Source organism: Hemiscyllium ocellatum, chromosome 10 (assembly GCF_020745735.1).
Source record: "Hemiscyllium ocellatum isolate sHemOce1 chromosome 10, sHemOce1.pat.X.cur, whole genome shotgun sequence".
Classification (NCBI taxonomy): domain Eukaryota; kingdom Metazoa; phylum Chordata; class Chondrichthyes; order Orectolobiformes; family Hemiscylliidae; genus Hemiscyllium; species Hemiscyllium ocellatum.
Window position 1 is genome coordinate 81,065,920 of NC_083410.1, and position 24,574 is coordinate 81,090,493.

General features: G+C 40.1%; 1 protein-coding gene across 3 annotated transcripts in view; it reads left to right on the forward strand.

Moving 5' to 3' along the window:
* The window catches only part of igf2r (insulin-like growth factor 2 receptor), a 226,884-nt gene that overhangs the window by 169,954 nt on the left and 32,356 nt on the right, over positions 1–24,574 (forward strand). For all 3 annotated transcript variants that reach the window (XM_060831661.1, XM_060831659.1, XM_060831660.1), the window contains exons 33-40: positions 1,545–1,679; positions 4,977–5,236; positions 5,523–5,744; positions 18,777–18,926; positions 19,202–19,363; positions 20,586–20,787; positions 21,634–21,786; positions 21,908–22,142. In XM_060831661.1, the coding sequence (XP_060687644.1) occupies positions 1,545–1,679; positions 4,977–5,236; positions 5,523–5,744; positions 18,777–18,926; positions 19,202–19,363; positions 20,586–20,787; positions 21,634–21,786; positions 21,908–22,142 (1,519 nt within the window). The remainder of the gene's footprint in view (positions 1–1,544; positions 1,680–4,976; positions 5,237–5,522; positions 5,745–18,776; positions 18,927–19,201; positions 19,364–20,585; positions 20,788–21,633; positions 21,787–21,907; positions 22,143–24,574) is intronic.

Consider the following 24,574-nt stretch of genomic DNA (forward strand, 5'->3'; position numbering starts at 1 on the left):
TAGGGCGCATGGTATTGGGGGCAAAGTACTAGATTGGATTGAAAATTGGCTGATAGAAACAAAGGGTAGTGATAAACGGCTCCATTTCGGAATGGCAGGCAGTGACCAGTGGGGTACTGCAGGGATCCGTGCTGGGACCGCAGCTTTTTACAATATATGTTAATGATATAGAAGATGGTATCAGCAATAGCATTCCAAATTTGCTGCTGATACAAAGCTGGGTGGCAGGGTGAAATGTGATGAGGATGTTAGGAGATTACAGTGTGACCTGGACAGGTTAGGTGAGTGGTCAGGTGTATGGCAGATGCAGATTAATGTAGATAAATGTATGGTTATCCACTTTGGTGGCAAGAACAGGAAGGCAGATTACTACCTCAATGGAATCAATTTAGGTAAAGGGGCAGTACAGAGAGATCTGGGTATTCTTGTACACCAGTCAATGAAGGCAAGCATGCAGATACAGCAGGTAGTGAAGAAGCTAATGGCATGCTGGCCTTCATAACAAGAGGGATTGAATATAGAAGCAAAGAGGTGCTTCTGCAGCTGTACAGGGCCCTGGTGAAACCACACCTGGAGTACTGTGTGCAGTTCTGGTCTCCAAATTTGAGGAAAGACATTCTGGCTATTGAGGGAGTGCAGCGTAGGTTCACGAGGTCAATTCCTGGAATGGCAGGATTACCTTACACTGAATGACTGAAGCGACTGAGCTTGTATACCCTTGAGTTTAGAAGACTGAGAGGGGATCTGATTGAGACGTATAAGATTATGAAAGGATTGGACACTCTGGAGGCAGGAAACATGTTTCCGCTGATGGGTGAGTGCTGAACCAGAGGACGTTGCTTAAAAATATGGGGTAGATCATTTAGGACAGAGATGAGGAGAAACTTCTTCACCCAGAGAGTGGTCGCTGTGTGGAATCTCTGCCCTAGAGGGCAGTGGAGGCCCAGTCTCGGGATTCATTTAAGAAAGAGTTGGATAACGCTCTCAAAGATAGTGGAATCGAGGGTTATGGAGATCAGGCAGGAAGGGAATGCTAATTAGGAATGATCAGCCATGATCAGGCTCGAAGGGCTGATTGGCCTACTCCTGCACCTATTGTCTATTATCTATCAGTTTGTTGTGGAGAGAACAGATGAGTTGAAATGTACACTTCTTATTTTAACTTGATCCCATATCTGCAATGTTAACTGGTGTCTGGCCTATTGGGTATTTCCTGCGTTTCCTGTTTTTATTTCTGGATTTTAACGTGTTTTTTTTTCAAGCAAGGGTCCTACTTCATAATAGATATCTGCTTAGTCAGATATTAGCCATCAAATAATCAAAGGCTTTGATAAAGTGGGTTGCAGGGTTCAGCTAACTTCATGTGATGTTTTTATGTTCAACATTTTTTCTTTATGGATAAATTTGTAGAATTATCTTCCACCGTGGCATTTGTGAATTTATTTTCTTAGCAAATTAATATATTGTACTCTAGTATAACTAGAGATTTGGACAGGTTTGTTTTAAATTACTTTGTTTCTAATGCTGCATGTTTTTGCATCCAGGCCATTTATTTGACTTGAATTCACTGCGAAAAAGCCAAGGCTATACTATATATGATCGTAAAATCAGAAGAAACTTCATTCGCCTTAATGTTTGTGATAAGGTGCAAAATACTGGATGTTCAGGCAATGATGTTGGTATGTATTGAATGGGTACTGAAGTTAAAGTCATTATATTGACTTCAGAATTCTTGTCTTTGTTTATTAAGTCATTCCATGGCATTGCCCCTCAAAATTCCCCCCTAAGCCATGACAGTCTTTCGTTGGACTTTTGGGCATTTCTAATCATAGTTCCAATATTGGTGACGGTGGCTGCAGTTGCCTTGGCCCCAAACTTGCTTAAGGGCACTCACTTAAAACCTATTCGTCGATAAGCCTTTGTTCATCTGAATTAATAGATCCTTTAAGCAACTCCGTATCCTATTTTAGTGATGCTCCTGTGTGTTGCCTTAGGTTGTCGTAAGTTGTTATACAGGGATCATTTGTTATTATTTATATGTCTATATCCTGCTGTGCTGCAGTATTTTTGGAGTGAATGTTTTTGGTTAGATCAAGTAAGGAACTGATTTAATTAAATTCCAACTAACTCCTGGAGAACAAAAGCTGGCATACTAAAGTTTTTAATTACCCCTTCGCTTAAATGGAGAGTGGAGTCGAAGAATGGAAATTTACCAAAATGAAGTAATCTTTTAGGATTGGGCAGTACGGGGGTGGATTGCCTTTTGAATTCAAAGTGCTCCCCTCAAAGTTATTTTATGCCCATATTACTAGTGGGCCCTAGTTCAAGTTGTCTATACTTATGGCAAACGTAATAGAGTATACAAGGAGGCCAAATGGCACATTTTTGCCTGTGGTGTTCTTTAGGCGAGCTATTTAATTAATACCACTCATCTGTATTTCCCTGTGGTGGGTAAACTTAATCCCTTCTGACTTTTATTGAATTCAATTCTGAAATTATTCAATATCCTTTCACTTTCCTTTCATGCAAGCTGTTACAGATCATAATCATAAAATGTTTCCTTATGACCCTCTGGTTCTTTTCCCAATTTTTTTTCAATTCACTTGTGGCATGTTGGTATCGTAGGCCAGGCCAGCATTTATTACCACTGTAATTTCACTAAAGAAGATCGTGATGAGTTTCTGCATTGAGCTACTTAAATATAGGAATTAAATGGAATTGATCTTTCTGTCAATACTATTTCTATTTATTTTATTTTATTTAATTAAAACCATATTGCTGTTTGGAGGTACTCCTGCCATGAGATCTGTCATGGTGTGCCCCATTTTTGTATTCTGTCTTGCACCATCATAACACACACTTGTAGCTCATCTGCAACTACTGATTACAATCCTCCTACTACCTCTAAGGCAACCTCTCTTTTAGCTGCCATCCTCTTTCTCTCCTCGAAGAGATCCTTTAGTCTTTTCAACTCTGATTAAATGGCCAAAATACTGAAATTTTCTTTTCTGGATTTCACTTTTTTTGAGTTCTTTTTGATTTTGCAGTTTAAAATACTCTCCATTTATGTTGAGATTTATACACAGCATTTTTAACCTGTCTTAGCATCCACATTTCAAAAGCCTCCATTTTCTTTCCCAGATCTATCTATCTATTTTCCAGGTTTCTGAGGCGTACAGGAAAGTGGATAACATTTATCATGAGTTGTTTTTTTAAACCTTGTTTACAAACTTTTTTTTAACATTTCATCTTCATAAAACTACTTCTGGTTATCTCTCAAATCTGGCATCTGTCACATATCAACTTGGCCTGCCATCCTTAAAGATCAAGAATACCAAATCAAGTGCGCCAATAAATTCTTCGGGCGATTTAACCTTTCAATAAATTAAGGTTAATCTGTAACCAAACTCTAATGACTACTGCTATGTATGCCTGGTATTGATTAATAAATGTCTATCAATCTCAGCAATTAACCTAATTCATTGTTTACTGATGAGTTACGCAATCATCATCTAATTTCACTCCTGAAATGTCATCTGGCTCTGATTTTTAGACCATAGTCACCAGCCCTGGTGCCTCCAAAAAAAAAAGGGGGTTAAAAACCTCACTTGGAATTCAGGTAGTGTTCTGTTAAACCTATACTGCACTCTATACTATTAATATATCATTCCTGAGGTGTGGCAGAATGGCAAATGTGATCCTACTTTGCAAAGATAAAGTGAAGTACACTCTCAACACTTATGTTTTAAAACTGTAGCTCAATCCATTTCGCTTACTAGTTATTTTGTTTCCTGTATTTTAATGATTTGTATGCCAGGACTCGCAAATGTCTTTGGCTTTGTATTTTTCTAGCATTACCATTTAGAAAATAACCTATTCTATTCTACGGAGATCCAAAGTTTGTCTGTATTCAAGTACATTTGCAACATTATTGCCCATTTTGTCTTACGCTGCCATTGCGCTCGAGTGTTGTCTCTCTTTACTTTTGGAAAAAAGTAATATGTAGCCTTCTATTAAATCATCTGAGTCTTTAATGATTATAGTGAGCAGTTGAGGACCCAAAATAATCTTTATGGGCCATTGCATTGATATTGAGTACCTGTTCAGTAACCCTATGCTGCTACCTTTTACTCATGTAGCTTCCTAATCAGGTCAGTAACTTGCCTTTGATTCCATTTACTTTAGCTTTATTTGTCTTTTCTGTGTATAGCTAAGGATTTTTAATAGTTCCTCGAGTGCTTACTACATTTAAGTTTTCTAATATGCAAGCTAAAATGAATAGCTGACTCCATATCTATGCTGCCATTTGGGGGCTTTAATCGAACAGACTTAATTTTACTTAAAAATCTGTACAGAAGTTGGAACTAATTGTTTATTTCCTCCCTCAAAGTTCATTTGGAGACTCATCCATAAATATACATTCTCTTGGTCCTGGTGAATGCAGATGTTCACTCTCTTGTCCTGTGTAAAGATATTCACTTCTAAGACTGGTCAAGTGATCACCGGTCCAAAATTGAAGATTCTAAATTGACCATAGGCAGAGAAAGCAGGCCTGACAGACAATTGGCCAAACTAAATTAGACAACATACCAGCTCCAGATAGCAATGGAAATCTAGACCAAAGATTGCAAAGGTTCAAGGTGAACCAATTACAATTGGCCTGAGGGTTGTATATTGGATAAGTCTTGATCAGACTATGTGCACTTTACACCACCTGGCATGGCAGCAGTGAAGGCTGTTCGTGTGACTCCACTTGATAATTTGAATCCAACTCATGACCCCACTATTTGGGTAAAGTGTTTTTAATATCAAACTTTCCAAAGCGTAGAGTGCAACTGAGGTGAATAATGCAAGTATTATGCCCAACACTTTGTGCAGTGTTCACTACATTTATTTAATGATCATTGTTAACACATTTAGGAACTTTTTTTGTTTGCTATTTCATTTGAAAACCAATAATGTTTGACCTTTTGCAGGTGTGTGTATACAAGATGATCATGCAACCAATGCAGGGCGTTTCAATACAGAAGTGACTTATGTAGATCAGGTGTTGAGGCTCACATATAGTGGAGGTGATATCTGCTCCAGTAACCCTAACCTGCATCACAGAAGTATCTTCAGTTTTGTCTGTAGCACATTTGCAGGAGCAAATACTGGACCTGTACTGGTGGCTTCAGATGAGCAGACATGCACCCATTATTTTTCTTGGCATACACAGCTGGCCTGTGAACATGAGGTAGAGTTTTTACAAAGTCTTTATAACCAGTAACCTTAGGAACTGCACATATTTCTATTTAATTGTTCACAGTAAATTTAAGCTTTTCTTGGACCTGTTCTCTTTCAGGCTTTCCTTTAATTTTATCTAATTGTTAACTTGGATGAATTTTTCACTTTTGCCACTTAACTTTGTTTGGATAAGTAAAGGCAGTTATCCATCCACTAAATAAACTAGCAATGTTTTCTTTGCTATTACAAAGTAACTTAGTTGTCATTTTCCTTGTCCTTTCTGGTTTGCTGGCTAGCTGAGATGTTCGGTGAAGAATGGAGCTTCGATTATTGATTTAAGTCCTCTGATCCAGAAGACTGGGTATTATTCAGCAGAAGATGAAGATATTGTTGATGATAGTCAAGATGATACTCCTGATTTTTACATCAACCTTTGCCAACCACTAAATCCTATCCCAGGGGTTGACTGTCCTCCTGGTTCAGCTGTGTGCATGGATCCTGTAAATGGGCCACCTGTGGTAAGTTAAATCATAGTGTGTTCCCATCAAGTGCTCATCTGAAAACAATATGTTGGAACATGACTGAGATGTAATTGTGCAGGTACATTTTAAAGGGCGTCCCAAATTTTATTTTGTGTATTTTATTCAGTTTCCAACTGAACATCAAAAGTTCTCTCAAATTTCATTGCATTTTACATTCTAGTGGTGAACCCAATTCATTTTTTTTTTAGTGAAAGAGGGAAGAGAAAGTTAGAAATGTCAACATTTTCAAGATTAATCTTGCTGTTTTTTTTATGGAAAAGGAAGCACAATTTAACAAGTAGCATGCTGTCTCCTTGCTTGAAGCCGTGCTTGTGACTGTGGTCACGACAATGTTGGAATTTCTCCATATTCTCTCTCGTTATCCAAAAAGATCCCAAAATTGGACCACTTGGAGCGCCTCAATCTATTCGCTGAAAAACTGACGACTACATCTTCTATCTTTTCTCTAACCATGTAGATAAATTAATATGGCCTTCAAGAAGGATTATCGTCTCTGATATTCACATCTGGTGCCGCCTTAAAGGCTTGCTTGACAATAAATATACCAACAGAATTTTCCCTCACTTCATGCCTTTTGCTTTGTCAAAATAATTGAAGTTTATTGAATAATTGTCCTTACCTTTTGTCATGTGTGTTTAGTGTTAAAGACAGTTTTCTTAACTTGAGGGTTTTCTCTTATTGGTGGCAGCAGGTAGTCAAGGTATCAGCCCCAGCTCAGCAGTCCTTGTCTGAGTCAGATGGTTGTGTTTAAGCTGCACCCTGAGATGTAAGTGTGAAGCCCAACTGAAGAAATGCTGTCCTGTAAGATTTAGTGGGTTTTATTTGGATGAAGTGTTAAGCTGAGGCCCTGGCTTACCCCTTGAGTGAAGGTTTGGAAAAAAAAAGACATTATCCGAAGAGAGGAAGAGGTCTAGACTTAATTATAAGTGGCAAAGCTAGGTAAGTAGTTGAAATATCAATGGGGAAGAATTTTGCACAGTGATAACTGTTAAATTCAAACTTGTAATGGAAAAGGACAAGGATAGGTCTGAACTCCAGTTCTAAACCATTGAAAAAGCTGATTTTAATAAGATCAGACATGATTTTGCCAGAGTGGGCTTCAGCAGATATTTCCAGCTAAATCTTTCTCAGAACAGTGGCCAAAATCTTTCAGTAAAGAAAGTGGGACCATCAAATCCTATGAACACTGATGTTGAGGGATATACAGAATTGGATTAAGAGACTGTGGGAGGTTTAAGGCACATTACGAGGGCTTGAAATGCAGAAGGTCCAGAGGAGTCCAGAATGCACAAGAGGGAATTTTAAGGAGATTTGGAGAGTAAAAGGATACTGGCAGGTATAAAAAAGAAAAATCTTGAATTGGTTGATAGGTACATTTGGGTAAAAGCATAACAAGAGAGTGAGTAGGGTCTATTAAGGACCAAAGTGGTCATTTGTGTGTGGAGCTAGAGGAAAGTGTTCTAAATTTTACTTTGTATCACCATTAATGTGGGTATAGAAATTGGGGAGAAGTACTGTGATGTATTTTTAAAAAATTAATATAGACAGAAGGAAGGTCTAAGTAGTCTGGAAAGCTTAAAAGCAGATAAATTCCAAAATCCAGTTGAACTGTATCCCAGGTTGAGTGAGGCGAAGGAGGAAATAGCAGGGTGTTGATAGTGGCTCTAAATTCTTCTCTAGCCGTAAGAGATGCCAGAAGACTGGAGGACAGTTAATATGGTACCATCCTTCGAAAGGGAGCAAGGGACAAACCAGGATACTGGAGGCCAGTCAGTCTAATTTAGTGGTGGAGAAACTATTGGAAGCAATTCTGATGGACGGAATTAACCGACATTTGGCGAGGCAAGAATTAATCAAGAGCAGTCGGCATGGTTTTGTTAAGGGGAGGTCATGTCTGACTGATTTTTTATTTTAATTTTTTTTGAAGATGTGACCAGGTATGCAGAGGAGGCTAATGAATTTGATGTAGACTACTTGGACTTCAGCAAGGCTTTTGAGGGCCCACATGGGAGATTGCTAGTGAAGTGAAGAACCAATAGGATCCAAAGTCATTTGGCAAATTGGGATCTATGATTGGTTGGAAGCAGAAGGTTGAGGGATGTTTGTCTGATTGGAATTCTGTCCATTGGAGTTCTGCAGGGGTCAGTGTTAGGACCCTTGCTGTTTGTGCTTTATATAAATGATTTAATCTTGAATGTGGGAGGGTTGATCAGTAAGCTTGCAGATGATGCAAAAATTGGCATGGTTGTAAGTAATGGGGAAGAAAACCTTAGATTACAGGTAGATGGGTTGATAAGTGGCAAATGGAATTCAGCCTGGATAAATGAGAGGTGATGCACTTGGCAAGGGGATACATGATGAACGGTAGGAACCAGGGAAGTACAGGAGAAGCAGGACCTTAGTGTGCTTGTGGTGGAGTCCCTTAACTTGGCAGGTGAATAAATGTTTAAGACCTGACTTTATTAATTGAGGCATGGGGTTTAAAAGCAAGGATGTTATGCCAGAACTAATGAGACCACAGCTAGACTATAGTGTGCAGTCCTGGAATCCACATTATAGGAGGCATGTGATTGCACTGGAGAGGGTGTAAAAGAGATTTACCAAGATGTTGCTTGGGCTAGAGTTTTAGTTATGAAGAGATTTACTGTGGTAGTTCTCTTTAGGGTTGAAGAGGAGATTGAGAGGGGATGTGATTGAGATGTATTAAGTTTGAGTGCCTTAGATACATAACACAGGATCTCTCCCCTTGGAGAGATTAGTAACCAGGGAAATAGATTGAAGAGGAGAGGGAGAAGGTTTAGAGATGAGGGTAGTAGGAATCTGGAACTTCATGCAAACCTTGTTAAGGCAGAAACCCTCAACATCTGAAATATTTGTGTACCTGCAGTGCTAAGAAATGCTTGGTTATGGGCAAAGTGCTGGAAAATGGAATGAGAGTAGTAAGGTTGTTTTTGACACGTCGATGGTTCTGTTTTGTAGATCTCAACTCAGTTGATGCTAATCATTGATATCGTTCAAATATTAGAAGGTAGTTCTTTCAAGTTAATGAGAATATACTGTTAACCAGATGTATGGAAGTTTAGTATTGTTAAAGGCCATTAAAATGTGTTCAATGACCTCTAACTAGTTGATGTGAATAAAAGAACTAAAGGAACTAGATGGAAAAAAATTGACATCATTTATGTAATGCTGTGATCAGTTGAGATGACCCAAAATGCTTCATATAAATAATAGTACTTCTGGAGAATTCAGTCAATCATTTTATGTATAGCAAGGCCCCTCATAGTAATATTAAATATTTAGCTGTCTGAGGTAGAACTAGTGGTCTGTACCTGAGCGATTCCTTGTTTGTTCACTGTGCTGTAAGATCTTAACCTCAATCTGAACCACTGGTTTATTCTGTTTAAAATCTCATCTGAAGGACACCACTTCGGACAGTATTGCGCACTGAGATTAGATAATGGGGTAGTGTGCTGTTTGCGAAAGTATTAGGACAATGTCTGAAAGGTCTTCCTATCTGTTGTTTAAGACTGAACCAGACTATTCATTACCTTAGTGTCTTATTGACACAGCTGATTTTTCTAACCCTTGACCTAGTAAATTCACTCACCTCTGTTCCTGCCTCAACTTGCCTGTTGCTGCAAACCTCAATCATACCTTTGTTACCTATAGGCTCCAATGCTTTTCAGGTTAACCTCCCAGTTTTCGTAAACTTAACCTCATCTAAAACTTAGCCCTTCTCTTAACTTGGATCGTAGAACATTGTAGTGCAGTACAAGCCCGTCGGCCCTCTGGTTTCACAGGTTCACGCAATCTGAAACCCATATAACCTACACTATTCCATTATCGTCTATATGTTTATCCAATGACCATTTAAATGCCCTTAAAGTTGGTGAGTTTACCCCTGTTGCCGACAGAGCATTCCATGCCTTGCTACTCTGATTAAAGAATCTACTTCTGAAATCTGTCCTATATCTATCACCCCTCAATTTAAAGTTATGTCCTCTCGTGCTAGCCATCCACCATCCAAGGAAAAAGGTTTTCACTGTCCACCCTATCTAATCATCTTGTAAGCCTCTATTAAGTCACCTCTTAACCTTCTCTCTCATGAAAACAATCTCAAGTCCCTCAGCCTTTCCTCATAAGACCTTCCCTAGTAACATCCTGGTAAATCTCTTCTACACCCTTTCCATTGCTTTCACATCCTTCCCAAAATCATTTTTTGCTGGCTTCTCACTCCTTTATCTAGATTGGCCCCAGGTCCAGCATTGCCATGGTTCTTAAAGTTCTTGTTATTTTCAACTTTCCCCATGACCTTGCAATGCAATATAGTATAGGAAGAGGCTCTTTGCCTGTGCTGATTCCTAGTCCTTAATTCGATATGCTAATTATTGACATATGTGGTGTCTATCCCTTGTGTTCATCTGTCTATCAAACATTGCCTGAAACATTGCTGACATGTCTGCGTCCACCACCTCCACTGGCTATTCATTCCAAGTATCTATCACCCTCTGGAAAAAGAACTTCCTGCACTTCTCACCTAAACTCCACTGCGCGCGCACGCACCCCCCCCCCCCCCAACCACCACACCACCGCCTTAAACGTGTGCCCTCTTGTAGATGACTTTACCACCCTGGGGAAAAAGCCTCTGACTATTTATGCTGCTTAACTTTGTAGATTATAAAATCCTCTCGGCCAGGCAACATCCAAGTAAAGCATCCACGTCTTCTTCAGTGTGGTGACCAGAATTGTGCACACTATTCAAAATGTGGTCTAACTAAAGTTTTATACAGCTGTAACGTAACTTGTTAACTTTTATATTTGATACCCTGGTCAATGAAGGTGAACATGCTATATGCCTCCTTGACGACCTTCTCGACCTATTGTGTCACTTTGAGGGATCCATAGACCCGTTCACCCCAATCCCCCTCTGACAACACTCTTAAGCATTCTGCCATTTTTAATATAATTCACACCTGAATTTGATCTTCCTAAATGCATCACCTCACATTTGTCAGGATTAAACACCATTTGCCATTTTTCTTCCAAATTGGCAATCTGTCTATATCCTGCTGTATTCTTTGACAATCCTCCTCACCATCTGCAACTCTACCAACTTTGGTGTCAAACTTACTAATCAGGCTACCTACATTTTCCTCCAGATCATTTATGCATGTATATTGCAAACAACTAAGGTCCCAGCACTGACCCCTGTGGAGCATCCCTTGTTGCTGATCTCCTCTGTTGCAGAAAGTACCCTTTCATCTTCTATGACCAAGTCAGGTTTGTATCTATCTAGCCATCAGATTCCATGAGACTGTCTTTTGTACCAGCCTGCCATGAGGAACCTTTTAAAGTGACTTAGTAAAATCCATTTGTACAATATCTGCTGCCCTTCCCTTAACAATAATTTTTGTCACTCCCTTAAAATCAATGAAGTTGGTGAGACATGACCTTTCCCTACACAAATCCATGCTGCTTGTCATTAACAAGACCATTTGTTTCCAAATGTGAGTAAATTATTTCTCAGAATCTTCTCTAACAGCTTCCCTACCACTGATGCCTGTATTTACCTTGATTATCTGTTTCCTTACTGTAACAAAGGAACAACTTGGCCATTCTCCCATCCTCTGGAACCTTGCCTGAGGTGATAGGGGATGCAAAGTTATCTGCTAAGACCCTAGCTATTTCCTCCCTTGCCTCCCACAGTATCCTGAGATTGATCCCATCTGGCCTGAGGGACTTGTCTACCTTGATGCATTTCAAGACCCCAGCGCTGCTTCCCTCCATCATGTTGATCTTTCCCAGAGTATTCACACACCTTTCCCTAACCCCTCCATTCCTCACGTGCCCTTCTTTAATGAATACTGATGTAAGATATTCATTAAGGATCTCACCCATTTCCTCTGGCTTACTACATAATCTCCCTCCTTTTATCCTTGCGTGGGCCTACTTTATCTTAGCTACCTTCCTAATATGTGTAAAATGCTGTCTGATTCTCCTTAATCCTGCTGGCCAAGAATGTTTTATAGCCCCTTTTAGTTTTCCTAACTCCCCATTTAAGCTCATTCCTGCTTGCTATATATTCTTCAAGGACTTTATCTGTTTTCAGTCGTGTAAACCTTAAGTATAGCTTTTTTGTTTTGACTAAGCTGATTTCTTCTGTCATCCAAGGTTCCTGAATCCTGACATCCCTGCCCTTCATTTTCTTTTTACAGGAATCACATGTCCTGCACTCTGATCGGTAGTCTTTAAAAGACTCCTACATTTCAGACATGAATTTACCCTAAACAGCTGCTCCCAATCCACGTTCTTCAGTTGACTAATTCAATTGTAGTCGCCCTTCTCCATAAGTTCATAAGACATAAGAGTGGAAGTAAGGCCATTCAGCCGACTCCACTCTGGCATTTAATCATGGCTGCTGGGCATTTCCACTCCACTTACCTGCACTCTCCCTGTAGCCATTTAATTCCTTGCAAAATCAAGAATTTATCCATCTCTGCCTTGAAGACATTAACATTCTGGCCTCCACTGCGCTCCATGGCAATAAATTCCACAGGCCCACCACTCTGTCTGAACAAGTGTCTCCTCATTCCCATTCTACATTGATCCCCTCTAGTTTTAAGGCTGTGTCCTCAGGTCCTAGTCTACCTGTCTAATGGAAACAGCTTCCCAACATTCACCCTTTCTAAGCCATGCATTATCTTCTAAGTTTGTATTAGATCTCCCCACAACCTTCTAAACTCCAATAAATACAATCTCAGGATCCTCAAACGTTCATCTTATGTTTAGGCCTATCATTCAAGGGGTCATCCATGTGAATTTCTGCTGGACACGCTCCAGTGCCAGTATGTCCTTCATGAGATGTGGGGCCCAAAATTGGACGCCGTATTCTAAATGGGCCCCAACTAGAGCTTTATAAAGTCTCAGAAGCATAGTGCTGCTTTTACATTCCAACCCTCTTGAGATAAATGACAACATTACATTTGTTTCTTAATCACTGACTTGATTGCAAGTCAACCTTTAGAGAATCCTGGACTAGCTCTCCCAGGTCCCTTTGTACTTTGGCTTTAGGAATTTCCTCACCATTTAGAAAATAGTCCATGCCTGTAATCTTCCAAAGTGCAAGAGCTTGCACTTGTTCATATCGAATTTCATCAGCTGTTTCCTGGACCACTCCTAAAATGTCTAAATCTTTCTGTAGCCTCCCCACCTCCTCAGTACTATTTGCCTGTCCACCTAACTTTGTATCATCAGCAAATTTCGCCAGAATGTCCCCAATCCCTTTGTCCAGTTCATTAATATCTAAAGTGAACACCTGCGGCCCCAACACTGAACCCTGCAGGACACCACTTGTCACTAGCTGCCATTCCGAAAAAGAACTTTTATCCCAACTCTGCCTTCTGTCAGACAGCCAATCCTCAATCCATGCCAGTAGCTCATCTCGAACACACCACCCGACCTGCCGTGTTCCTCTTGCACCACACCTTTCAACTCTTACCACTTGCCAAGCCTATCCCAAGTCTGGATATTGTTCAGATCTTGTTGCATTTGACTATGGGCAGCTTCAGTATCTGAGGAGTCACAAGTGGTGCTGAACATTGCATAATTACTAGCAAATATCCCCACTTCTGATAGAAAGAAGGTCATTGAAGAAGTAGCTAAAGATGGTTGGACCAAGGACATTATCCTGCAGAGCCTAAACTCACCTCATGCTTTGAAGTTTAGATATTGTAATGTCACGCTTGGAAACTGATTCTCTCAAAGACCAGAGTGATAAGAGAAAAAGGTATGTGTTGATCTGTCGAAAGATTTTAAAAAGAAAAGTTCAACAAACTAAAAGAGTCCACATTCCCTAAGAGACAAAACAATCAAACAGAGTTTTGAGACATGTAGGGGGGCAAGAGTGTGTGTGAGAGGGGGAGAGAGACAGACAGACAGACAGATGTTAGCATAACTGATCCCCCGCTATTAAGATTCCGGGGGTTATCATTGACAAGAACTCAGTTGGATTTGCAGCATAAACACTGGCTATAAGTGTGGGTCAGATGCTAGGAATATTGTGGTGAGTGACTCCCCTCCTGACTCCCCAAAGCTTGTCAACCATCTACAAGGCACAAGTCAGGAGTGTAATAGAATACTTGGCACTTGTCTGGATCGGTGTAACTTCAACGACACTCAAGAAGCTTGACACCATCTAGAACAAAGCAGCTTACTCAGCACCATATCCACAAGCATCCATTCTTTTCACCGTTGATGCTCAGTAGCAACAGTGTGTTTATCACCAAAGATCCTTATACAGCATGTTGTAACATTTAAGAGGCATTTGGATGGGTATATGAATAGGAATGGATTGATATGGGCCGGATGCTGGCCGGTAGGACTAGATTGGGTTGGGATATCTGGTCGGCATGGACAGGTTGGACCGAAGGGTCTGTTTCCATGCTGTACATCTCTGACCATGGGCCCTCCCCTTACTCAGCAGCCTCCTGTGAGGCACCTTATCAAAGGCCTTTTGGAAGTCTAGGTGGATAACATCCACCAGGTTTTCTCAGTCTAATCTACTTGTTACCTCTTCGAAGAATTCTAACCGGTTTATCAGTCACAACTTCCCCTTACTAAATGCATGCTGATTTGTTCTCATCTGACCCTGCACTTCCAAGAATTTAGAAACCACATCCTTAACTATGGATTCCTAGCATTTTACCAACAACCAAGGTTAGGCTAATCAGCCTATAATCTTCCATCTTTGTCTTGATCCTTTCTTGAACAAGGGGGTTACAAAACAATTTTCCAATCATCTGAGACTTTCCCCGACTCCAGTGACTTTTGAAAGATTACAAACAACACCTCTACCATTTCCTCAGCCATCTCCCTCCGAACTCTAGGATGTACTCCACCAGGGCCAGGAGATTTATCAATTTCTAGACCTTTTTAGCTTTTCTAACACTTCCTCATTCGTAATAGCTATGATACTCAACACTGCCCCTGACTCTCCTTAATTGTTGGGATATTACTTATGTCTTCCACTGAAGACTGATGCAGAGTACTTAAATTCTTCAGCTATTTCCTTATTCCCATCACCAGCCTTCCAGCATCAATTTGGAGTGGCCTAATGTCTACTTTTGCCTCTTGTTTCTTATTTATTAAAATAAACTTTTACTATCACTTCTAAGATTACTGGCTAGCTTATCTTCATATTTGATCTGCTTCCTTATTTCTCTGTTATCCCCTGGTTGGTTGGTTGTCGGTCGATCGTCTGATTTCCCAGTGCTCTGGCCACTTTATAGGCTCTCTGGTTTTCTTTGTTACATTTTCTGACCACCTTCGTCAGCTGTGATTGTCTAATTCTTCCCCACCCCAGATTTCCTTTCTCTCTCTCTCTCTCTCTCTCTCTCCCTCCAATTTTCGTCAGTTCCCCATTTGTGCGCCTCTAATTATCTCTTAATTAACTGTAAAGCCATTACATCTGATTTTCCCTTCCTTTTCAAACTGCAGACTGAACTCTACCATATTATGATCATTGCCTCCTAAGTGTTCCCTTACTTTAGATCTTTTATAATGTCCGGCTCATTACATAGCATGACCAAAATAGCCTGCTCACAAGCTGTTCCAAAAAGCCATCCTGTAAGCATTCCATGAATTCCCTTTCTTTGAATCCACTGGCAACATTATTCACTCAGTCCACCTGCATATTGAGGTTCCCCATGATCACATGGCCTTACCTTTTCTGAATGCCCTATCTATTTCCCAGTGCATCCTGGCCTTGACCACTGTTGGTCAAGTCTGTACATAACTCCCATTTTGGTTTTTTGCCTTCGTGGTTTCTCAACTCCACCCACACAGACTGCACACCATCTGCCCTTTTGTCATTCAATGCCATAGATTTAATTTCATTCCTAACTAACCAGACAACGTTGCCCCCTCTGCCCGTCTCCATCTTTTCGATCAGTTGTAAATCCTCTAATGTTTAGTTGCCAATCTTGAACCCCCTGCAACTGCATCACTGTGATGCCTACCACATCGTAATCATGCATGATTTGTGCCATTTATTCATCTACTTTGCTATGAATACTACCAGTGTTCAGGTAAAGTGCCTTAATGCTAACTTATTAGAGACATTGGAAATCATAAGATGGCCTAAGTTTTCCTTCCTTAGTTTGCTGCATTCCTAGTCTGCCCTGAGCTTAAAATCACCTGCACACCTGCTACGCTGCTTATCTTTCCAGTTAACTCCATACTCCGCTTTCACTCCCTCCCCGTCCCCCCGACTCAGAATTTTTAAGTCCTACTGACCACAGCCACACTTTGTATCCTTTTTGCACTGGTTCCAGAGCGGTTCAGGTGAAGACCATCCCAACAGTACAGATTGCCACTACCACCCTGTTCCAAAACTGATGCCAATGCCCCATGAAATGGAATCGCACACCAATCCCTTAGCCACGTGTTTACTTCCCTAATTTTCTTATTCCTATGCCAGTTGGCACGTGACTCTGGCAGTAATTCTGAGATCATGATCCTTGAGGACCTGTACTTCAATTTCCTTCCTAGTGTTTGATAATTCCCAAACAGGTCCTCCACCCTAGCTTTGCCTATGTTGTTCGTCCCAACAACTGGATCCACTCCCTCCAGCTCCAATATCCTTTCAAACTGGTTGGAGAAGTCCTGCACCTTGGCACTGGGCAGGCAACAAGCCATGCGGGTCTTCTGATCCAGCTTGCAAAGGATACTATCTGTCCCCTAATTATAGAATCCCCTATAACAACTAGTCTTTTTGCTTCCCCCTCTTGAATGACCTTCTGCACCACGATGCCGTGATCAGCTGGCTCATCCTGTCTATAGCCCTTTCCCTCATCCGTACAGGAAGCAGGAATCTCATACCTGTTGGACAAGGTCAAGGGCTGAAGTCCCTTCATCTCACACTCATTCCCTGAACACTTAATGAATTTAATTACTTAATTTCCCAGGTATGACAGCCTCCTAACAGTATCCAGGTAACTCTTTCCCCTCCCGGATGTGCCGCAGAGTTTGAAGCTCAGATTCCAGATTATCAATTCTGTTCTGGAGTTCTTCCAGCAACCAACACTTGCTACAGATGTCACTGTCGTTCACAGTGGGGTCAGCCAGCTCCCATTATACAGCTACAGCACAACATCTGTCCGGTCCTAACTAAACTTTTACAATTTATTCTTTCTTCATCTGAAGTTCACTCATGTCATTGTAGGTATCTGAAAACTTTGGGAATTACAGGCACTATTCCCAAAATGCTGTCCCACTGAAGTTTTGATCACCTGGACGGGCTTCTTCCCCAATACCAGGTCCAGTATGACCCCCTCACTCATTGGATTATCCAGATACGGTTTCAAAAAGGCCCTCCTGGACAATGAACAAACTAATCTCCATCCAAAACCCTGGCAAGAAGTGAATCGCAATCAATATGAGTAAAGTTAAAATCACCCACCACAACCATTATTTCCAAAATCTGACTAAATATTTCTTCCTCTATCCCCTGCTGGAAGGTCCGTCATACAATCCCAGCATTGCGATTGCACCCTTCCTAAACCTGAGTTCTAACGATAATGCCTTCCTGGTGTCCTCCTTCAACACAGCTTTGATATACTGCCTAAGCAGTAATGCAACTCCCATACCTCCCTCACGTTGGCCTCTGTCTCATCTAAAACATCAATATCCCGAATGTTAAGCTACCAATCCTGCCCCTCTTTCAACCGTGTCTGTGTGATGCCAACAATATCATAATTACATGCATTAATCCAGGCTCTAAGTTCATCCATTTTACCTGTTATACTAGTATTGAAGCAAATCCAGCCCAAACTCCCAATCTGCTGAACTCCGCAATCTCTCCCGATTGCTCTTCCTGTTGGCAATATTTACCTTATTCTCAGGCTTATTCTTATTCTTACCTTATTCCTGACTCTTTGTATTGCTGCTATAGTTCCCACATTCCTGCCACATTAGATTAAACACTCCCAAGTGACACTATCCAACCTCCCTGCCAAGATATTGGTGCCCCTCCAGTTTAGGTGAAACCTGTCCTTGTTCAGTTTCCACCTTCCCTTGGAGACATTCCAAAGATCCAAATACCTGAAGCCATCTTTTTGACCACGTGTTCTATTGTGCTATGTCTCTGTTCCCAGCCTCCGTAGGATGTGGTACGGGGAATAATCCTGTGATTACTACCCTAAAGGTCCTGATTTTTAGTTTACTACCTAACTCCCTGACTTGTTGCAGAACCTTGTCACTCTTCCTAACTCTGTGCCAATATTGTTTATTTATCCTCTCATTTCAGGATGTCCTGAACACTCTTAGACACCTGTGACCCTTGCAATGGGAGGCAACATAGCACCTTGGTGAAAGAAGTACCTTTTTGTGCCCTTACTATCAAATCTCCAATTACTATTGCTGTATGCTTTGCCCTCCTCTCTGTACAGCAGGACCTTCCTCTGTCCTAGCTCTGTAACCTCTTATGGTGCTACCATCCTGAAGTTTAGGTGCTCCAGTTAGCCTTCCCAGTTTTTCATCACTCTGCAAATGACAACTTCAGCATTTAGCTCTAGAATTCCTTTCCTAAAACTTTCCTTTCCACAGATCTCTTGTTTCCTTCAAGATATTTCTTCAGATCTAACTCTTAATCCAAGCTTTCAGCCACCTATTATAGCACATCTGTAGATCAGTATCAGATTTTTGTTCCAGTGCAGTGCCTCATTGTTTTTTTGTGAAGTCTATATCAATGAAAGTTGAAGAGGGGTATGCCTCTATTGAAGAATACATTTTAGTTCTTTCAGGATATATGTTGTTCACTTGGATGCAATAATTACACTTCCTTGCAATAATTTCAATCTTTCAAATGTATATTTGACCATAGTCTTATGATGTGCTGACGTTGTTTACAAGAATGATTCGGATCAAAGCATTGCAGCTGAAGAAAATGATACATTGTAAATGAATGCTAACATTTCAGTTTCAATAACTTGCTTTTTTTTGTTGTAGGCAATTGGTTATGCTTCTGCACCTCCACAAATTAATTCAGCAACTCAGGACGTTTACATTTCTTTCAAAACCAATGTTACCTGTCAAACAGATCCTACATTGACTTATGACTCTCTCATAGTGTTCCATTGTGTCACGGGTGTAGACTTGGTAAGAAATTTGCTTGACTGTTGTGTAATCAATATAAAGTCTAATATAAATCAAAATCAAGTGGGTAACAGTCAAAGGCTTGTATTATCCTTTTGAGTAATGACTGATATTTACTAGCTTTATGTAAATAACCAGATACAAAGCTTAGATTTTGATGTTGTTTTGTCTTGATATTAAGTAATGGTGTAGATAAATAATGTTGTGATAATTTGAAAAGGTGACATTAAATTTCATGTGTTGAAATGTTGATCCATTCTGTGATTTCTTCTCGCCAGGGAAGACCAAAAATGATGAGAAAATCAGAATGTAGCTTTGTATTTGAATGGGCAACTCCACTGGTGTGTCCAGATTCAGTGATGACATCTGGCTGTTCACTATCTGATCAACAGTTACATCACACCTTCAATCTGTCTGTTTTAACAGGAGGGAAATACCAGGTAATGGATTAATTATAGAAAGCTAATGAGTGACAAACTGGAGTTTAAGTAAAGGAGGCATAATATTGAAATTTACAGACAACGTAAAGATGAATGAAAGAACTAAAGAAAGCCAAGGATATGGAGAAGTAGAGACCAAGTGGATCACAAATTAAGTTAATAAGTAGCATAATGTGAAATGATCTGCCCAATGGTAAGATGTACAAGAGCAGGATGAATGGGAGTGAGTTATGCATACTGTTTTAAAAATTGTGCTCTATAGTTGATCATTTACAAAGCTTTATTTTAAAAATAGAAATGAGGCTCCAATTTTTCTTTCCCAGTTGGGATAAATTCCTACTTTGTGAAATAATATTGTATGTGGAAGATTGCCAAATCCTTTAGGAAATTAAATACAATACATCAATAGGCTTTTTATCCAAAACGCATTGCTCCTTCAAAGAATTCTAATAACTTGGTTAAACATAATTTCTCTTTCACAAAACCATGTTGACTCTTCCCAGTTACCTTTACTTTTATTTTGTTTAAAAAAAAGTACCCAGCTGATAACATCAATAATGATATTTTTTCCCCTTTTTTTTTCAGACATTGAGTTAACTGACATGTAAAATTGTTTTTGGCCTTTCTCCCTTCTTGAACAGAGATTATATTTATTGATTCCCAGGCTAATGAAACTTTTCCAAAGTCTAGCAAATTTTGTCAAATTAGCAAAGTATTAAACCGAGGGAAGATTTGACTCTAGGATAAAGTTCATCATGACCCAAGGACTTAAACCGTGTTCAACAGTTTGCTTAGTACCACTTCCATAGGGATTGTAATTTCACCAAGTTCCTTTTTGTTTCCCACCTCCTATTGTAGCTATTATTGCACTATTTTTGCTATTCTCTACTGAAAAGTAAAATATCTAGTCATTAAATATGCCATTTCCTTATTAACTCCCTATTCTCTTTTTCAAGAAAACCAGCACATTGGTTCTTTCCATTTTTTAAATGACTAAAGACACTCTTGCTATCCCTATCTTGCTTCCTCTCTTGGTCTCCTGAGGTTTTAGTTTAGTTCTTCCAATTTAATTTTAACTAACAAGTCACTACTGGAAGGCAATATGGTTTCTGATTTTTAACATACGGGCAATATTTGAATATAAAAAGTCTCTTTCATGCAGAATAGTCTCATTAATTTGTCGTCATAACACAACTAATTGACACTATTCATGATCCTTCAGGTCAACTTTAAAGGAAGGACCTATCACCTTAATATATGTGCAGGAGTAACGGGTGTACCTGACTGTAAAAACAGCGCTGTCTGCTTGGTCTCGGGTAACAAAACAGCATCATTTGGCAATCCAAAAGCCATGACCCTGGAATACAAACACCAGGATCAAGCCTTGATGTTGTATTATAGGAGTAGTGATCTGTGCCCAAAAGGTAAGAGACATTAATTTAGTTTGCTTGTTTGTCTCTTGTGTACAAAATAGGTTACTTACAAGCAAGTCTCAAGTTATGCAATTTTTTTGTCTGAATCCTTACTTTAAAGCAGTAGGCTCTAGGTTTCTTATAGAATCCCAACAGTATGGAAACAGGCCATTTGACCCATGTGAGTCTACAGTGACCCTCCAAAGAGTATCCCCTCAGAGCCACCCTCTACCCTATCCCTGTAACGCTGCATTTCCCAGGGCTAGTCCACCTAACCTGCACATTGAGCAATTTAGCATAGCCAATCCACCTAATTGCACGTTTTTGGACTGAGGCAATCAGAGCATCCTGAAGATACCCATGCCAATATTGGGAGAGCGTGCAAACTGCGCGCACAGTTGGCTGAGGGTGAAATCGAACTCTGGTCCTTTGCGCTATGAGGCAACTGTGCTAACTACTGAGCCACCATGCAGCCTGTGTTCTGAGTTAGCTGACCTTTAACCAGGATAGAATTAAAGGATGCTGCAATTTGCTTCACAACCCTGGGCTGAAGAAATTACACATTTGGCATGGTTCCTGCTGAAAGTGCCTTTGTGAATTTCCATGAACTGAGTGCATTATAATGCTGTCCATAATTGAATGGATGGACATGGTCTTTGTTTCCACTCATGTATAAAGATGACCAACTGGGCAAGCAAAAAAATGGGAACAAGAAAGAACAGCAGGTAACAGGCCATGATAGGAGTTAAGCTTTTTTTTATTTAAGCATCACCTAAAGAAATTGCATTACACCAACCTCTTTAGACTATATCATCTTGTGGAAATGACTTAGTGCCTTTTCTTCGATGCCTTTGACAGTAACGGAAAGAGGAGAGCTTTGCAGATTCCCTTTCACATTTTCTGGGACCTCCTACAGTGAGTGTACAACAGATGGGAGAACAGATGGATTTCTGTGGTGTTCAACAACTGATGACTATGACAGGGACAAAGCATGGGGCTTCTGTAGTAATGGTATGTAACAGTAACTGTATGTTGTTGTATACAAGTGGTGAATGTTTAAAATGACTGCCAGTTATTTTAATTTCTTGCAGTTTGTTTTTAATGAACTTTTTTTAATATTCATTGGTTTCAGCAACAGCAACTCGGAGATCAACAATCATCTTTAGGTGTGATGAAATAGCTGGAAATGGAAACCCCGAAGTGCTGAGTGAGATCCTTGGTTGCTCAACAACTTTTGAATGGAAGACTAGCGTTGTTTGTCCACCCAAAAAGATGGAATGCAAGATAATTTACAGGCATAAGACCTATGATTTAAGAATGCTTTCTTCCCTTACCGGATCATGGAAGTTTACATCGAATGGTGATACGTAAGTTATGGTATTTTGTGTTTATAGAAGTTGCTTCTGTTTTTATACAATCCTTACACTATAATTGCCATATCAAAATGTATTAAGTAGTTAATATTTAAATTCATACTGAGCTATGGAAACCACATGATGACTGAATAGCTGAATCATACAGGAAGGTTCTAGATTTGGATTTCTAGTTTGTGCGGGGTTTCCAACCTTGAAGGGTCAAAGGTAGAATTGCACTGGTTTGATGACCCACGTGTTTTTAAAAAAAGGTGGCTTTTGCTCGTATATCTGTTCACCTCTTTACTGGGATTGCATTTATGTAGATGTCAGTCAAACTTCAGCACAGTCCAACTTTGCAGTGCATGCATCTCTTTGCACAGCATTTGGCGAATATTACTTGCTGCCATCTTGGACACTTGATTAATAATAACGCAAACATGATGCTCTGTACCTGTGAAACAGTACTTCAGTCAGAAGTGAACCATTTTGTGGAAAGTGGGGAAAGCTGATTAAGAGGATGACAAGTTTTAAGGAAAGGAAGTGGGTTGACGTGCAAATACTAATTTATAAACATTCTCAATGATTTGTGGACTTGAGCAAAAAGATGAGTTTTTGTTTATTTTATAAGTGAATTTCATTTACAGAGTTATCCTGACCCCGTTAGAAGTCTTTGGTAATATATCAATTTTTGTAGAGCCAGCACTAGGGCTATCACAAGCCGTTGAAATGTTAGAGCCCATATATTTATTACAATAACTTGCGTTTTTTTCTTCCCTCCTTCCTGATCTCTTTCCCCCAAATCTGAACTGTTTGTAATATCCCATCCTTCCTTTGGAACATCAGGAGGATGATCTCAGAACCATAGAATACGTTGTTACAGAACTGCCATACTCGAGACTAGTAAATCCAGCCAATTATAGGGCTGTAGCTTTTGAAGAATGATTAGGTGGTAAGGGAGAATGTGAAAGACAATCGGGTAATTTGTAGTGTCTTTGCTCTGTTATTTTACTCTTGGCCTTGGTTTTGTGCAAGCTACACTTAATGGGCTAAATAACCGAAGTGATTTGGTTCTGTGTAATGTTTGAAGTATTTGTAGGTTGAAAGCCCAAAATATTTTGAGCCTGAAGGTAGTGTTTGACTTTTTCTATTTCCTGAACTGTTAATCTAGAGGCTACTTCAGTAATATCTGAATTTCTGCTGATACAATTGTGAATTTTGCCACTTTGCAGAAACAATTATTGAATGCCTGTTCGACATGTTTTGGAGCTATTGTTGGTAATCCAGTGTTAAAAATTTAGTTAAAAATTACTTTGCACTCTTGCTTTTTGTCTTTTTCAATAGTGACTAGATTAGACTTACAGTGTGGAAACAGGCCCTTCGGCCCAACAAGTCCACACCGACCCGCCGAAGCGAAACCCACCCATACCCCTACATTACCCCTTACCTAACACTACGGGCAATTTAGCATGGCCAATTCACCTGACCCGCACATCTTTTGGACTGTGGGAGGAAACCGGAGCACCCGGAGGAAACCCACGCAGACACGGGGAGAACGTGCAAACTCCACACAGTCAGTCGCCTGAGTCGGGAATTGAATCCGGGTCTTCAGGCGCTGTGAGGCAGCAGTGCTAACCACTGTGCCACCGTGCCGCCCACTGAGTATTATAGTGTTTATAAGTTTCTTCCCAAAATTGTGTTTACTACGCATTTTACCAAAATATGTTGTAAAATTGTAGAGCTTTGAATTGTTTCAACATAGGTTATTTGGCCCATCAAAAGCAGCTCTTCTTTAGTTGCTACTCCCCCAATCTGATAACTTGCAATTTGAAAACTGAATTAAATAGTTAAAAGTCACAATTGTGTCCTCCATCTCCTGATGAAGAAGCAGCGCTCCGAAAGTTGGTGATTCCAATTAAACCTGTTGGACTATAACCAGGTGTTGTGATTTAAATATGCCTCCACTCACTGTCCTAACTGCATGCTGCTTGAAAAGTTTCTCATGTCAACTTTGATTCTTTTGCCAATCACCTTGGAAAAATGGAAAGAGAGCAGAGTTTTGTTTCTAGTCTGGTGACTTCAACAGAGCTGCTAGCAGCTAGGCCAGTGTGGTATTATAGTGAAGTCATTGGTGGCTGGGAGGAGGGTGCAAGAGATGAGAGTCGATGGATTAAGTGTAGAAAGAAAAATTTGAATGTTGTCAGATTATCAAAGAGATTGTTGATAGCAAGTCAAGACAGAAGAGAAGGTGAATATGATAATCAAAGCCAAGAGAAAGCATGAGCTGTATGGAATGTTGTCTGTATAATGTGATAATAGGTTCAGAAGTAGGTTAGAATAAATGACTGCTGATAGCAACCAGTGCCAAAACACCAGGTGCAGAGTGGGTGAAAAACATAAGGACAGAATCAGGCTCTAAAGTTACTTGTTATGGAGTCCTAGAGGCT